This window comes from Rana temporaria, chromosome 8 (assembly GCF_905171775.1).
Source record: "Rana temporaria chromosome 8, aRanTem1.1, whole genome shotgun sequence".
Taxonomy (NCBI): Eukaryota; Metazoa; Chordata; class Amphibia; order Anura; family Ranidae; genus Rana; species Rana temporaria.
In genome coordinates, this window is record NC_053496.1 from 116,595,113 (window position 1) to 116,612,807 (window position 17,695).

The window sequence follows — 17,695 nt, forward strand, 5'->3', positions numbered from 1 at the left end:
TGAGGGTACAGGTAATATGTTTGAATGTCGTTTTGTGAGAACAAGTTGTTATGCTGGATTTATAGCTTTTATGTGATAAATGTTTGGGGGAAAAAATATATATTTTATTTTTTTGGGTAGCCGTGCAGATTTTTTAACCCCTTTGCTATCTGTGAATTGCACACCCTAAAAATGTGTTTACATTCAAGATGGTGCTGCTATAAGACCGCAAACTGAACAAAATAGGTTACAGTGCACACATACAAAAATGACATTTAAATCCTGACAGGCTATTTAAAACACCTGAACATAATAGAATATGGGGATTTGGTCACAATATATGGCCATATAGTGCTAAGCCCTCTACTGCATCAAAGTACCCCATTATCAGTGGGTCCTACACTAATTATAGAATGAAAGGTCCTGCATCTCAACCATGGGAGACAAACTCCTCCTTATGGAAGATCTACAAGGACTCCTCCTATAACACAGGTGGACATTAATAAGAGGTAACAAAGGAGGGGATGGGGTGCTCCGCATTAGTGGGCTTGGCACTATATGGCCATATGGTGTAACCAAATTCTCAAAAATATGGGGATGTTCAGGTGTTTTAAATAGCCTGGCAGGATTTAAATGTAATTTTTGTATGTGTGCACTGTAATCCATTTTGTTCAGTTTACATTTGTGCCGAATGCTCTGCAATATGATTGCATTCAAAAGTTCAGGTGCGATCCCAATGCGAATAGTGGTGTATGAGATTAGAAATCGCACTACGTCCTGGCATGTGAACAGGCTGTGAAGGTATCTGTTTTAGTATCAAGTACTTGTGTTAATGCTTGATATGGACGCAACACTAGTGCACGTGTTTGTGTGTGGTTTAGGTATTTTAGGTCTCATTTACATGGCCGCCAAGGGCCATACAAGCTTGTTTCTGTGCCCAAGAGCCAGGGGCACAGTTGCATGCATCTTGTCTTCCACTTGTACAGGCTGCTGCCCACAGCTGTACAGAGACACCTGTGACACCTAGCCAGTGCAGTTATGTTAAGGGGGTTTGGGTGAAATAGACGGAAACAAAATGTTTCACTTTTGAGATAGAGAAGAGATTGAGTCTTGAGTCACCTTCTTTGCAGCTGCACTCAGTTAACAGTACTTTATGCGGGTGACAGTGCAGGGTTGGCATTTAACTCTGGGTTGTAGAAAATATACCCCATGTAGTGCATTCCCCATCAGCCCCGGTTCACTTGAGAGTTTAAAGTTGCATGACAAGTTGAACACTAACGGCAATGGAAGCCTTCTAAACAATGCGACTCAAGTCGCTCTGACTTAGAAAAAAGTTCCTGCACTACTTTGGTGCAACCTCAACCTGACCTGCATTGACTTCTTTTAAGGAAGTCACATGCAAGCCCACGATGAAGTCGCACAGGAACGTTGGCTTTAAAGCCGCACTTTTGTAAACCAGGCCTTACACTGCAAATGTTTAGTGTTGGTTTTGTCTGGGATAATATGGTGAAGTACCAGCACTTTCAGAATGTGGGTGGACCCATCAGGACCCAGTGGTCCTCCTGCACGGTTTGTGAGGACATCAAGTCCTCACAAACCGTGCAGGAGGACCACTGGTCCTTCATTGTACTGGTTGACTTCAGACCAGTTGGTCAGCATATAGGAATGTCTTCGGGTGGCCAGTCTTATGAAGAGGAGGGAGACTGTTGGCGTGAGTAATAAGGCAAGTAAAAAAGTCAGCTAGTTTGATATTACCCTTAATATAATTGTGATCTTCGAGACTGGTCACACCCTAAAGCCGGGGTACACACAGACCCCATACACACTCTATACAACTTTTGTCTGATTTCCTTTAGATTTACCAAAACTATGTAGTGCAATTCCCTGCCTGATTGCATACAGATTGAAACTCTTAAACGTTGATTTCATATTATATGGTTTTGTTAAATCTAAAGGAAAAAATCTAAAGAAAATTTTGGGTTGAACGAAAAAAAAAAAAACTGTCAGCTCTGGTCGGAGCCGCTGTACTAACCATGCAAGGTGAGTTCTGCAATCTCCCCCGCCAGAATACTTCAATCAGCTTACTTTGCCATTGGCTGAGAGTACTGATCGGGAGACGGTTGGATGCTTGTCTTCCAGCATGCTTGGCCGGCTTCTGTCGGACAGACCGGCATACACATGGGCCGAATGTTGCTCGTGTTTTTTTTTTTTTAACTGACCATTATCTTCCGACATTTGGTCTGTGTGTGCGCAGCTTAAAGCTTAGCCAGTTCAATATAATTGACCGCATGCAGGTTGAAGTGGACTTCCCCTCCTAGATCAAGGCAGTGGTTGAAACATGTTTATTTTTAGGTGGCAGTGAGAAGTGGTTTTGATTATCACAATTACACAACTTGTTGGAAAATCTGTGTAATAGACAACGATTGTTTTCATGTGGTTTTAGGACACATGCATATTGAAGTGGCAGAAGCATTCAGAGCATTGAAGTGGCTGTCGGAAGTTTGAGGATGATATATAGTACTCTAGCTTTTATTGCTGTCACAGTACTATTCCAAAAATGTTGGGACGTTGTGTAAAATCTACGTAAAAACAGAATGCAAATCTCATATCATATTCACAATAGAAAACGTCAAATGTTTATAATTGAGAAAATGCACCATTTTAGAACAAAACGTTTTTGGAGCGTTATATTCAAGCGTTTTTCGAGCGAAGCCTCATCTGCAATACCAATGGTGCTGGTAAAGCCCTGCTAGCTAAGACCCTAACGTTTTAGGGTGTTTTTGCAGTGCTTCGGTGTGAAAGGGTAAGGCGTTTTCACAGCGCTTTCAATTCATTTCAATGGAGAGGGGCGTTTTTGGAGCGTTTTTTTTCAGCGCCCAAAAGCTGCTCCAAAGATGCTGCTTGCAGGATTCGGTGTAAAAGGGTCCATTGAGATGCATGGAGAGCGTTTTATGAGCAATATTTTTAATGCTAAAACGCTGTAAAACGCTTCAGTGGTCTTAGAGTGGTCTTAAAGGCAGAAGTTTTTTTACCTTGGTGAATTCTTTGGTTATAGACCCAATACTTACCTGAGCCCGTTCTGGTTCCAGCTCTTTGCCTTAGAGGAGGCTTGGGGCTACTCTGTCTAAAACCATAAGCTTTGACTCAGAGAAGACTGGCGTTTCTAGGACATGTTCAGATATGGCTTCTTCTTTGGATGGCACAGCGAACGGTGTTCAGACAGTGATTTTTGGAAGTTTTCCTGAGCCCATGCAGTGATGTCCATCACATAATCATAAAAGAGACAAAAAGAGGAAAACGGAGGGCGCACCGACCTAGTGTGATACTGATTGATGGATTTTAAAATCCATCAATCAGTATCGCACTAGGTCGGTGCGCCCTCCGTTTTCCTCTTTTTGTCTCTTTTAGTTCTATGAATTCCAACGATTCAGAGGAGGGCTGCAAGACTTTGGAAGATACCTTTTAATTGAGTTGTAATTGAGTTTCACCATCTCTTCAAACACTTTTCCAAAAAATACCGGAGCGCAGGAGATTTGTCTTTGTTTTGTCATCACATAATCATGCCTTTCTTTTATTGCAATGCCATCTGGGGGCTCTAAGATCAGACATCCAATATTGTGTTTAAATCTTGTCCCTTGCGCACAGAAATTTCTCCAGATTCTTAGAATCTTTTGATATTATGTACTGTAATAACATTAAAGTGATTGTACACAATCATCTTGTAAAACAATCTATTCAGATTAAAATATAAATGGAAGGCAAAACATTTGTATAGATATTTAAAAGCATACATATCTTTTTTTACTTTTTTTTTCCACCCCTTTTTTTTATAAGTGATCACATACCCTCTGTTCTCGGCTGCATAATAACTGGGGGGAGGAGCAGCAACAGTACACTGAGCTTCCCAGTGAATGGCTGTGCATGGGAGGTGTGTCAGGACAAGTTTGATCATTAGAGGAGAGCAGGCTGAGTTCCAAGCACAGCTAGATAACTGACCACAGTGTGCTCTCCTACTTGGTGTGGTCAGTTTTTAATAGGAAAGCAGAGGAATTGGCAGGAACACCAGGGAATACAAGAGAACAGGATCATTTTTCATACAAATACATTGGTTACAGCAGAAATATGAAATGTTGGGCTAACAAACACTTTTAAAGTCTTTGCAATTGAAAGATTTTCTGAAATGGTTTTATAATTTTTAGACACGGCTTTTCAGATTGGTGAACATCTTCCTGGCTTTACTTCTCAGACACTCTGGGGTTGATTTACTAAACCTGGAGAGTGCAAAATCTGGTGCAGCTCTGCATAGGAACCAATCGGCTTCTAACTTGAATTAAGCGCTGACAAAAAAAAAAACTTGGCAGCTGATTGGTTTCTATGCAGAGCTGCACCAGATTTTGCTCTTTCAGTTTTAGTAAATTGACTCCTATGATTCTACCCAGTCATGTTACTGATCTGTTGCCAATTGGCTTAATGGTCTTCCTTGTTAGAACCACTTACTTTGCCAGATTTATGTTGCCTTGTCCCAACTTTTGAGATGCGTTCCTGCCATTAATTTCAAAATGTTCTCAGTTTAAACATTTACATAGGTTTTCTATTTTATATTGTGAATAAAATCTGGGTTTATGGAATTTGCAAACCAATGCATTATGTAGTTAATGTAAAGTAATGAACCTATAGGATGAAGCCAATTTCTATTCAATGAACATAATTGCAATGTTCGCGTATTATACAAGTAATGTAGTATGCATGGTGTTTTACAATAGGCATATGCTGACACCTAGTGGCCTATATTATGTATTCTGGAGAGTAGCACTTCTGAATGCATATATGTAGAGATGTGACTGAAATATACTTTAATGAATGAAAAGAGACAACAATTAAAATAAAATGGTTGAGTATATTTGTGTGTTCACATAATTTTCTGTACTTCTGTGCATACTTCTGCATCACTAACCAGCAAAGAAAATATCTAGTAAACTGAAAGGGGGAGTTTTTTTTATATTTCTATGTAACGAACGTGAAGATCAATCTTAACAAAAGTCTCCATCACTCATGCAGTAGCATACTGAGGAGACAAGTAATTCTAATGCCTCGTACACACGTCCGGGTTTCCCAATGGGGAAACTGCGAGGGAAGCTTTTGGCCGGGTATCCCGGCCGTGTGTATACTCCTCGCAGTTTTTCTGATGGGAAAACTGCCCAAAAAAAGAGAACCTGCTCCTTTTTTTTTTTTTTCTTCGCCGGTGGACATTTTTTGGCAGTTTTCCTATGGGGAAAAACGGAGATGGAGCATACACATGGTCGGAATACCTGACCAAAGCTCTCAGAGTTTTCCAGACGGGAAAATCTCTAGTGTGTATGGGGGAAGAGTTACCGAGCAGGTTCTCTGTTTCACCCCCGGGATTTCCGAAGGATCTTTTCCGGTCGGGAATCCCAGTCGTGTGTACGAGGCATACCAATGTTTGGGGGAAGAAACTTCACAATGTGTGTGTTTTTTTTTTTTTTGTTTTTTAACCACGTCAGCCCCGAACCATTAGAATAAGCCCCCGCGATTAGATTGCACAGTGCCACATGTGCCAATCTGATGATCAAACAAGTGACTAAAAAGTGGCACGCTCGTGTAATAATTGTCCACATACACGTGGTACCCCTTCCGAATAAGGGTGACTCCAAGTTCCACACTATCTTGCCAGCACTCCCTATGTAATCTGGGCAGTTCTCTGGCTCTACGTGACTATCTTTTCCCTCGAAAACCATAAAAGTACATGTATAGCCTATGGCCCTGTCACAGAACTTATACATCTTGACCCCATATCTGGCACGCTTGCTGGGAAGGTATTGTTTGAAAGAAAAATGGCCAGGGACTCGTCAACGCAGATAACTTGATGGGGAGGGTACAAGGCTGCAAAACGTTGGTTTAAGTGGTTTATGAGGGGCCGAATTTTGTAGAGCCGATCTAATTCAGGGTCTCCACACGGATGACAAAGTTCATTGCTATTAAAGTGCATGAACCGCAAGATCTGCTCGTATCGTGCCCTGGCCATGGAGGCAGAGAACACGGGCAAATGGTAAACTGGGTCAGTGGACCAATGTGACCGCAGCTCAATCAATTTAACTATGCCCATGTCGAGGGATAGACCCAGAAAGGTCTTAAATTTGGAAACTGTAACTTGGTTTCCATTCTCTGGCAAGGGAGGACTGGGGATTAGAGGGGGATGTATTGACCAGCATACAAATTACGTTGGTCCACAATAGATCTATAGAGATCTTCCCGTGAAAAACAGCAAATAAAAATCAAGTGCAGTAAAATCAACTGTTTTCACCTGAAATCCGGGTTGGCCAGTGAATGGGGGAAGTACGGGTGCTGCAGAAATGGTGGGCTCCCAATTAAGATTGGCGAATTCTGCAGGAAGGACACTATGGGCACGACGGGCCAGTCTTTGTCGTCTTGGTGGCAGCAGGACACTACTTGTGATTGCCACCTCGCCAGCTTGAACGGCACTTATGGGTCTGGCCACGTTACTGCAGTGCTGGATGTACAACCAGGGTGCACTAGGCCGCTGGTACTTGCCAGTTCACCAGAAGGATGAGCGGCACTAGTACTTCTCTGCTCCATACGAGAGCCCTACGGTTCTTGCACCTCAACAGAAGAAAAATAATGGGTTCAGGAATGCCTGACCTTGACAGGGACCACAACTTTGTCGTCTGTGCTATCTGTCATGGAGCCGCTGTCTACAGGATCGTATTCTGAGCCTGAATCTGACAGATGAGTGACCTCCTCTTTACTATCTGTCAGGCTCAGAAACTAGGTTTCATGGGAACTTTTACATGTTTAACTTGACAATTTAATATCTTGTGTATTGCAGTACAAATGGACATTGCTTTGCAATAATTGAGGAAGATGAACATGGAGAAACTGCAACAACGTCTGGTTGTATGAAGCTTGAAGGCTCAGACTTTCAATGCAAGGTAGGATCATCCATCTTGTGCAAGTTCATATTTGTCGTTTTATTTGGAGCTTTAAGTGTGTAGGACACTGTAAGGTGTGTCTCTTTCCAATCAAGTGTTTGCCAGGTATAACTTTCAAAAGTGCGTATAAAGAGCTTAGATCACCTGTCACATAGTCCAATTAGCTAGTTTTTTGTTTGTTGTTTTTTTTCCAATATTATTTGCTAGTCTGCTCACATAATTTGTAATAACATCTTTGCCATGCTGAGGCTTCCCTCCAACCACTTTGCATATATCGTGTGTATATATACATTGTGATTCTGTACTTGCCAAATATGCTGCAGAAATCTTCCTTCACGAAATCTAGCTGCAGACATTTTAACTGTGGGCAGCTGAAGCTGCTGCCTGTTAACTTCCTGGATTTACACACAGAGGCACGCTTCCAGCTCTGCAGCTTATTGGCCCTTTTATGACCCCCCCCCCCTTTCTCCTGGCAAACTCACGAGAGTGAGAGCTGTGCATGATGTCATAAGCCTATGCTTACAAGACACAGGAAGTGGGCTTTAGAAGGTATTTACTGTCAGGAAAATGTTTTACTATCCAAAGTTAAAACCACAAGGGCAAAATATTTAATAGATGAAAAGTTGAAAAAAAAAATATTGAAGGTCTACTTTAACCACTTCAATACAGGGCACTTATACCCCTTCCTGCCCAGACCAGTTTTTAGCCTTTAGTGCTCTTGCACCTTGAATGCCAATTACTCAGTCATGCAACACTGTACCCAAACAATATTTTTATTATATTTTTTTCACACAAATAGAGCGTTCTTTTGGTGGCATTTAATCACCACTGGGTTTTTTATTTTTTTTGCGACTTAAAGCGGAGTTCCACCCAAAAGTGGAACTTCCGCTTAAACCACTCCTTGCCCCCTTGCATGCCACATTTGGCATGTAACTTTTTTTTGTGAGGGGGGGGCTTCTGGTGGAGTGGGACTTTCTGTCCCACTTCCTCCTTCCGCCCAGGGACCGCTTAGGCGATACGTCATATCGCCCACAGCGGCCCCTCCCTGTAGGCGATCGCCTGGGACACGTGACAGGTCCCAGGCAATCGTCTGAGCAATCACAGTGCGCAGCACCGCATTCGCAGTGAGTGCCCGGCCGTGCAGCCGAAAGCTTGTGGGGGAGAGGCCGGAGAGGTGGGGGAGAGGACCGGAGCTCCGGCCGGCACGTCGCTGCACCATGGAGCAGGTGAGTATCTTTAAAGCAAGCAGCTACACTTTTTGACATAAAAAAAGCCTGGAACGCCCCTTTAAGTAAAAAAAATATGAAATTTGGAAAAAAATAACTTTTTTTTTTCTATCGATGATACATTTTGCAAATTAAGTAATTTTGTTTATACATTTGTGCCACAATTTTATACGGCTACATATCTTTAGTAAAAACAGCCCAAATTGGTGGATATATTTTTTTAGGCTTACATTCACACTGAGGCTCTTTACAGGCATTTTAGTGCTAAAAATAGCGCCTGTAAAGCGCCTCGCCTGTCGCTCCAGTGTGATAGCCCGAGTGCTTTTAACATACAGAAGATTTTCTAACACATAGCATGTACTGTACATAGCAAAAATTACACCCCAAAATATATTCTTCTACTCCTGAGTATGGCGATACCACATGTGTGAGACTTTTACACAGCCTGGCCACATACAGAGTCCCAACATGCATTAGGCGTTTGTAGGAGCATAAATTACATATCTAATTTCATTCCTACCTATCACACTTTTGAAGGTCCTGGAGCACCAGGACAGTTGAATTTACCCACAAAATGACCTCATTTTGGAAAACAAACACCCCAAGGTATATTCTATGGGGCATGGGCTGCAGATAGGTACTCTGATGGGCTGCAGGTAGGTACTCTGGTAATCTCTGATGAGCTGCAGATAGGTACTCTTGTAATCTCTGATGGGCTGCAGGTAGGTACTCGGGTACCCCTGAGGCTTACCTGTAGATACAGTAAATATCTCCTAAACTTACACCGTTGAGATATTTACTTTAGCAGCTCTGGTTTATTTTCTTTCACTCTGTGGTTGCAGGAAAGTAATTTGCTCTGTATATGGCCAGTCTTGGCACATTTTTTGTTGTCTTTCACTTTGAATTGCATGTGGTGTACTCCCAGGTGTGCCCTTTCTTTTAGACGTTTTCTTTCAGTACCTTCTAATATTAGCCTGAAAATCGAGGATTTGATGCAAACAAAATAACTAACTTTACTCATTTGCACCAATTCAAACTAATGTTACTGATTCATTATTTAGAATACAACTGTCCCATCAAGCTGTTAATCATTTTTAAGGCTGCTTTCACACTGAAAGCGCCGGCCGTTCAACACTTTTCAGCCAATAGCGGGGCGCTTTTAACCCCCCAAAATGGATTAAAAACTCTTGTGTTGCACCGCTTCAGAAGTGCTTTTCGGGCACTTCGGAAGCACTGCCCATTCATTGCAATGGGTAGGAGCGTTTTGGGAGCGCTGTATACAGTGCTCCCAAAGTTGCTGCTTTTTCCAACGTCCCGAAAACGCACCACCCGGGTGTGAGAGCACCCATTGCAGAGAATGGGAAGCAGTTTTCAGGCTCTAGTTCTAGTGCTAAAATGCCTGAAAATGGCCTCGGTCTCAAAGGACAATATTGGATATATTTATTTTGTTTCTAAACTTGTGTGTTATACAATCTTTGTGTTTAGAAATTGGCAACATTAAAACACGTTTTTTCTTTCACACACAGGATTCTCCAAAAGCACAGTTACGGAGAACAATTGAATGTTGCCGAACTGACTTCTGTAATAAGGATTTGCGACCAACATTGCCCCCAGATGGGAGGACAGGTAAAATGCTGATAATCTGTACGCAAGAGGGTTTTCTGAAATCTTTAGTTATTAAAGCAAAAATTGCTAAACAATACTTTTAAGGTGTGACCTCCTCAGTAAGTCATACATGCACACTGCTTATTCTTTAATAATCATTAGACATAAAAAATATATGTAGATATACAGGATACCCAAAAATCTAGCTTTGCACTTAAGTTACATGAGTAATAAAAGTACAGAAAATGTATATTAAAGAACACAGGATATAGACAGTTGGGGTATACTGCTGCCTACAGGAGAATTTGGACACTGGCAAACAAAAAATAGGGACCCAGCAAGGCTCAACTCCTACCCCTCCCAGCATGCCTGAATGTTCTATTTGTTGCGTCCTAGGGGTAATTGACATGTTTCTCTACAAGTTTAAGAAGGTTTACTAGCCCTTTTTTTTTTTTTTTTTCATGATAATTTTTCTATTCAAATGAGACTTTGCTATATGCTGTTTGAGCTAGTGTCTTTATGCAACACTCCACATTAACATATCCACGGCTGTACTCTGATTCTGCTGGATGGAAGATTTCAGGGCCTGCTTGGGATGTGACCTATGGACCTGGGTTCTGCTTCTTGCACTTTCCAAAACTGGAACTGTGTCACTGTATTAGCAGCAGACCGCTTTCCAGGTCTAAAGTCGTCACACATTCTCTGATGTGACCCAGTCTTTAAAGATTTATTAATGAGTTGGCCATATAGGCTGAGCATTGGGATAGGGCGAGTAAAGATTATTTTCATAATCGATTATTGGCCGATTCTTTTTTAATTGGTTAACCTTAAAAGAAGTGTGATATATAATTTAGTTAATATGTAAAGTTAAAAAAAAGGTAATTTATTCTTAAATATCTCTATGCAGTGGTAAATATAAATAACCAACAATATGGTTAGGGAGCAAAGCCTTCGTTCGAAAAACAAAATGTATTTTTAAGTACATCCGTTCGATTTTCTAATAAAATCAAGTGGGGTCAAATCGACGTTGGTTTTCAACCACAGTGACGGTAACATTCAGAAATGATTGGAAATTCTTGTGACCAAGAAGTTTTCTGACAGCGTATGTGGTTTTCGTTCAGAAATTACATTCATTTTTAAAACCATGTTAAAAGCAAGTGAAAATTTCAAACATTCTTTCAGTCAGCGAATGTACAAATGTTTTTTGTATGAATACACTTGTCTGAAAATTGATGTAGCCAGCCTAAGGCTCGGTACACACCGATGCAGTTTGCTTTTGATCTGTTTTCACATTGCTTTTTGCTCGGTGTTTAGATTTTTGCGCATTTGATTTTGCTGTGATTTGCGTTTACATTTTTTTTGGCAGATTAAGAAACCTAAATTGCTGCAAAAACGCACTGCATGCTTTTCTGCAGCTTCTCCATTGAAGTATATTGAACCAAAAAAGCACCGTACTGCGTTGAAAAAAAGTCCCTGACCCTTTCCATATACGCAGCAGCTGAAAAAAGCATAGTTGTGAACGTGTCCCATAGGAAACCATGTTAAATGAACTGTACTGTTTCTCCAAAAAGCACCAAAAACAGAGGTGTGAACCAGGCCTAAGATGTTTGGTAACATAATGGGGTTAAAAAAACTAAAATTATAGCAGTGGGACAGCGAATGTAATATTTACAGTAGCGATTTGCTCTTTTTGTACTATAAAGGGCTCTTTTTTTTTTTTTAACCCCATTATGTTACTGGCCAATTAATCGATTATTAAATTGGTAATCGATTAAGTTCATAGTCGATTAGATGACGATTAATCGATTAGTTGTTTCGGCCCTACATTGGGAGATGCTTCAAATATTTAAAACCATTCTGAGCCAGACACGGTGGTTTCCTCAACCTGAGAATAAACCTGTGCAGTACTTCCTAATAGCATAATTAAGATTTACTGGTCTATCTGACCATTTGTATGCATAGCCCTCCATATATGCCAGTTTGTCCCTGGTAAAATTAGTTTTGTTTCCATAACAAAGTATTTCCAAACGGTCTTTCACATTCTTCCAACTGCTGGCGATTGTAGGCTGTTCAAACACATGCTTGTAGTGGGCATTTAAACGATCATTCTCTGTGTCTAGTGTATGCATATCGTTGGTAAATTGTGTGACTAGCAGAGACATTAACGCTACTAAAACTAGTCAAGGTACGTTCCCAGGATTGAAATCCTTTGATGGATTCTTAAGAGTGGGAAAGGTATGTAAATGGAAACTTCTGAGGAATAATATGCGCTATTATATGTCTCATGAAATATTCATATGCCACTCTAGTAGGTGTCGACCAATGTCATTTTTACAAGAGGTACATTTCGATTTTTGGATTAACTTAGACAGGCGATAGTGTATAAAGGGGGCGCTAATACTGCATAATAAATAAGTGGGTGATGACTATTATATAAAAATTATATAAGAGGGTCCATCTGAACCAACAATAGACAAAAATAGCAAAAGTGACACAATATAAAGTGAATGTGAGTCTTGCATCGAATTTACAGCACTGTACTATTCAGTTTCAATTGAACACGGACACTTATGAATGGACTATACTTATTTGTTTATTTAATCATTCATTTATTTATTTATGGACTCACATTCACTTTATATTGTGTCACTTTTGCTATTTTTGTCTATTGTTGGTTCAGATGGGACCATCTTATATAATTTTTATATAATAGTTTTCATCCACTTATTTATTATGCAGTATTAGCGCCCCCTTTATACACTATCACGAATTAAATTTTTGACCTAGGTCTTAATTTCAGGGGAGCTGCTTATTATTTATTTGTTGTACGTTACACAAATAATATAATATATAATAGAATATATTTTTTGGTGCGAGATATCACATTTCTCTTAGACAGGCGATACCAAGATTTATTTTAAACACAGTGGTGAAAGCAATACCATTTCCAAAGATATAGCTAGTAATAGAATTTAAGCCATAGCAAACTAATTTTAGCACATTAAAAAGGCCCAACGTGTGTTACCTACCTGATCACAATATAAGAGAAGGTGCTAAGCTATGATGATATTGGCTGTTACGATGATGCCTGCATTCTACAAAGCGATGGGAAGATGAGAATTTTGGCACAAATTGAATTTCTTGGTACCATCAAAAACATTAAAATATATTAAAAGTTAAAGATGAGCATTATTTATTACAATTCTTATTAAAATACCCTAAACTCATAGCAACAAAAATTTCTAACACATGTTCACACAACTCCTCACGGCTAAACTACTGGTCCAATAATAATGTCTTCAGCACCAAAATTATGTTATTACATGATGGGAACAAACACATAATCAGCCTTCCTGTACATATTTTGCAGATTGCCCGCTTGTTCAGGAGTGTTTGAGGGAATTCAATTCCTGCAGAGATCAAAAAGGAAAAAAATTAGCTTGCTTTGTGAAATAACTTGTTTACCATCATTAACCACTAACAATACAATTAGATTAGACCTAAAACAGCTGGGATAGATGGCAATCCAAAACTTGCCCAAAGAAACCAGTTGGGCGCAAGGAGGATAAAGGGCCTACTCTCACCCGACGAGTATGGGAGCAATATGTACAGACACATTTAGATCTCTCCTAATTATCCTATACAGCACAGTTATGGCTTATATACCGTACTAACAAAAGTAAGCAGACCATAAAATATGCCCAGTGAGGGAAGAGGTTATTCATACCAATCTATATATACTTCCAGACTTGAAGAGGCAGGTGAACAGAATCAAGCACCAGATAATATATAGAAACAATGAGATCAGGTGGCAGGCAGAACGGACATCCAGAGAAATTTTTATTTGAATTATCCAGAAGCTAGCATATAAAATGGCAGAAAGAGAAACTGGATCTACAAGTAACCAATAGTCACTGCGATATCAACCCATTATTAAGAGATTCTAGTCTCACCTGTTCAGACAAAGCAAGCTGTTCACTCAGTAAGATTTGTTAAAAAATATGCCCTGAGAGAGCGGAAACACAGAAAACACAAAACTAAGTACTGCTATATGATGTCCAGAAGCCAGCCCCCTAACCAATGTGCAAGAGAGGAATCTCTCGCCTCACAAGTGCCATCAGGTTACTCCACCGCTATTAATCCACCAGTCACATTCCTGCTGGGAATGCACCAACTCCTTGCACCTTGCCAGACCAGACGGCTGGTGGGTGACGTGGCAGGGCCAGATCTCTAATGGCAAATGCGCTGTGCCAAAACTGAGGCTGCAACGACACAGGGCAGAAGGCCCAGAGATTGCATGCCCACCAGGTAGGAGAAATTACTGGCGCTACCTGCAGGTCCTCACTGCCATATACCCGGTCTCCAGGGCCAAAACAAGCCCGGAGAACCACCAATCCCAGCAGCAAAAAATAAAATGACACAAAATCATAAAAGTAACCATACAACTAAATGAATATATACAATAACAGACAAGTTAACATAATTGGCATTACATCAGATAACATGAATAAACAAAACATGGATCTCAAATCAGAAGAATTAAAGAATGCTTGTTTTTAACTTTTTATGTGTTGTAATGTCTCTGATGGTACCAAAAATCTCCATTTGCCCCAAAGTTCTCCTCTTCCTTTAGCTTTTTAGGATGTGTGGGTATCATATCTGCTAATATAATCAAAGCTTGGCACTTTCTCTTATATTAATTCAGGGAATGCATTGGGGTAAAAAAAATTCTGCCTTTTATAACCACTTTTAAGATGAAAGGTATTTTGACTTGGAATTCCATATCTTGGAGCATAGGACAGGACACAGATACCCTCCCTTCTTTTCCTGGGTTACTTTGCATTGCTCGAGGGGACCCTTGGAGTGTTTTTCCTCATAAGATTGCCGGTGTCCAATCACCTGAAGATACCAGCCCCTTTAAGGAGATTCAATGGTAAACAAGACAAAGAGATTGAAAGTAAAAGAAAATCCCTAATTTTGTGGTGTCCCCAGAAAAGTAATAGCGGCAAAATTTTCCAATGAAGACACTAGTTCTGGTGACCCAGTGGTCCCCAAGTAATTCCCTTAATTTGCAGGGATTTTCTCTTTCTGTTTGGCTATGGGACAGGAAGTAATGGGAAATCTCCGCAATGGGACACAGATGGGCAAAACAAATTTGACCGGTTATAACCCTCCCTTGCTTTTTACAAAATGGGGGGGGGGAGGGGTTGCCTGCAGTTCTACTTTAATATGCGATTGATAACATAGAACAATTTGTTTGCTATGGTGTGAGCTACACAAGTATGTGCTAACAATTTATCACATTCATTTGAAACATTGTTGAATCGCTTACACCAGGTTGTTCCATTAGTGTAGCAATTGATTTCTATATTTGGTAGTGTTGAGCCAGTAAAATTCTCCTGTATGCTACTGAACTCAAGCTTAAAAAAGCCGAGTACAGCCGTGGCTAAAAGTTTTGAGAATTAAACAAATATTAATTCTCACAAGTCTGCTGCTTCAGTGTTTTTAAATTCTTTGTCAGATGTTACTATAGTACAAGCATTTCATAAGTGTCAAAGGCTTTTATTGACAATTACATTAAGTTTATGAAATGAGTCTGAATCGGTCTGTTTTCATCGGCCAAAACGATCGTGTGTACACGGTTTTACTCGCCCATGTACTTAGGCTTTCTGTGGAATGTTTGTTTTTATGCTCTTGATTTTTAGTTGTGTGGTTCTTATTTATGTGTAGTAGAAACTCTATAACATTGATTATTTTTCTTTTTTTTATCTTTGCAGAAGGAATATTTGGCAGAAGTGCACACCTCATCGCTTTTATAATATCCTTTGTAGTCTGCTTGTTTATCATGGTTATCTTCATCTTTATCACTTGCTTCTACAAGTAAGCACTTTTCACACTTTTTTTTATTACACCATTGGTCTGTGTCCTCGCTGGAAAAATGTTAACCTTTTTCCTTTCCAAGTGCCACGATGCAATACCAGTACAGGAAGTAAAGGGAAATTGTCCTAATAAGAACATAAATTACAGAAAAACTTAAGGGTTTCTCAGCCTCCACCGCTACATTAGAAATATGTTATGCCTGCTTAAAGCGGAGGTTCACCCGAAAATCAACTTTTTGTCACTAGATCCAGCATACTGCTGACATCTGCAGTATGCTGGATTTTTTTTTTGTACTTATCGTTGTAGCCGTATCTCTTCTCCGGCTCCGAGCAGGGTAATCCGGGGAATAGGCGTTCCTAAATCAAGCTCAGTTGATTGACGGGCTTGATAAGCGTGTCACGCCATCCGGAAATAGCCGACGTGATTCTCCGCTGCTTACGGCGCCTTTCGGCTGCCGTGTAGAGCTGACTGCGCAGGCGCCGTAAATTGCCGAGAGTCACGTCGGCAATTTCCAGATGGTGTGACGCGGTATCCAAGCCCGTCAATCAACTGCGCTTTATTTAGGAACGCCTATACCCGGAAGGATACGCCGCTCCGTGCAGGAGAAGAAATACGGCTAAAATGATAAGTACAAAAAAAATAAAAAATAATCCAGCATACTGCAGATGTCAGCAGTATGCTGGATCTAGTGACAGAAATTTGATTGTCAGTCGCCTGCACAGCATCCTTGTATCATTCTCTCTGGTCCCTCTCCATTAGTGTTTGGGTCAAATTAGCTGAGTGATTGAGAAAAACGTTTATTTGCTTTGGAAGAATAAATCCTGTGTAACTTTGGATGTCCTACATATGTGGAGGTTGCTGCATTATGCAAAGCTATTTAGAATGGGGTGCCTCGAGATTATCCATAATTTTTAAAGGGTGCCTTTACTGAAAAAAGGTTGAGAAACGCTGTATTGGGCTATAGTTTTAGGCTTTATTTTCTCTTCTGGTCAGATGTTTTTTGGCCATCGGGTTAGGCTATGTTCTCGGTTGGAGCAAATGTTTACATTGTATACTTACTTTATCTTTAGATGTTGGCCAGTGGTAATTGCTGTCTTAGAGCCCTTTCACACTTGCCCACGTGTTAGAGTGTTTGCCATAGGGGCATCATTTTGGACTGCAGAGAGGTGCAGAAGGGGGTGGTTTGATGCATGTTTTATTGCACAAATGGGTTTAAGTCTGGGCTGTGACTAGGGACCACACAAGGGCATTGTCATGTTGGAAGGTAAATCGCCTCCCCATTCACAACTCTCTGGCGGAGAGCAGCAGTTTTTCCTCAAGAATTTTATGGTATTTTGCCCCTTCCATTTTTCTTCTTTCCTGACGAGTGCTCCAGTCACTGCTGCAGAGAAACGCCCCCATCACATATTACCCACCTCCCAAGATTAAACTGAACTTGAGCAGTTCTGCAAAGAGAGGAGTGGGCAAATATTACAAAGTTAGTAGAGACAAATCCCAACAGGCTAAAGGCTGTAATTAAAGCAAAATGCAGTCCAACAAAATACTGACATAAATGGGTTGATTCTGTTTTTAAATTTTTTGTTTCTCCTGACATGTTGGTGTTATATCTTTTTGCTTGGATGTTATAAGTTGCACTGAGTAAATACAGCTGGGTAAAACCAAAACTGTCTGTCATTTCAGACCGCAAAGCAACAAAATGTTCTAATTTTAGAGGGGGTGATTCTTTTCTATACCCACTGTAAATATATATTTTTTGTAATTAACAATTGATTAAAAGCAATACCACGTATTGCTAAACATACTGTCACAGTACAAGAGTCAGGTTAGATCAGTGTTTCTCAACTCCAGTCCTCAAGGCACCCCAACAGGTCATGTTTTCAGGCTTACCATTATTTTTCACAGGTGATTTGATTGGTTTCACTGCATTAGTAATTACTCCAGCTGTTTTTATCTGAGGGAAATAATGAAAACGTGACCCGTTGGTGTGCCTTGAGGGCTGGAGTTGAGAAACACTGCGTTAGATGCACATGGCAGCAA

General features: G+C 40.4%; 1 protein-coding gene across 3 annotated transcripts in view; it reads left to right on the top strand.

Moving 5' to 3' along the window:
- BMPR1A (bone morphogenetic protein receptor type 1A) overlaps positions 1-17,695 on the top strand; it is a 132,011-nt gene that overhangs the window by 103,716 nt on the left and 10,600 nt on the right. For all 3 annotated transcript variants that reach the window (XM_040320525.1, XM_040320526.1, XM_040320527.1), the window contains 3 exons: positions 6,845-6,947; positions 9,700-9,799; positions 15,556-15,658. In XM_040320525.1, coding sequence (XP_040176459.1) covers positions 6,845-6,947; positions 9,700-9,799; positions 15,556-15,658 — 306 coding nt within the window. The remainder of the gene's footprint in view (positions 1-6,844; positions 6,948-9,699; positions 9,800-15,555; positions 15,659-17,695) is intronic.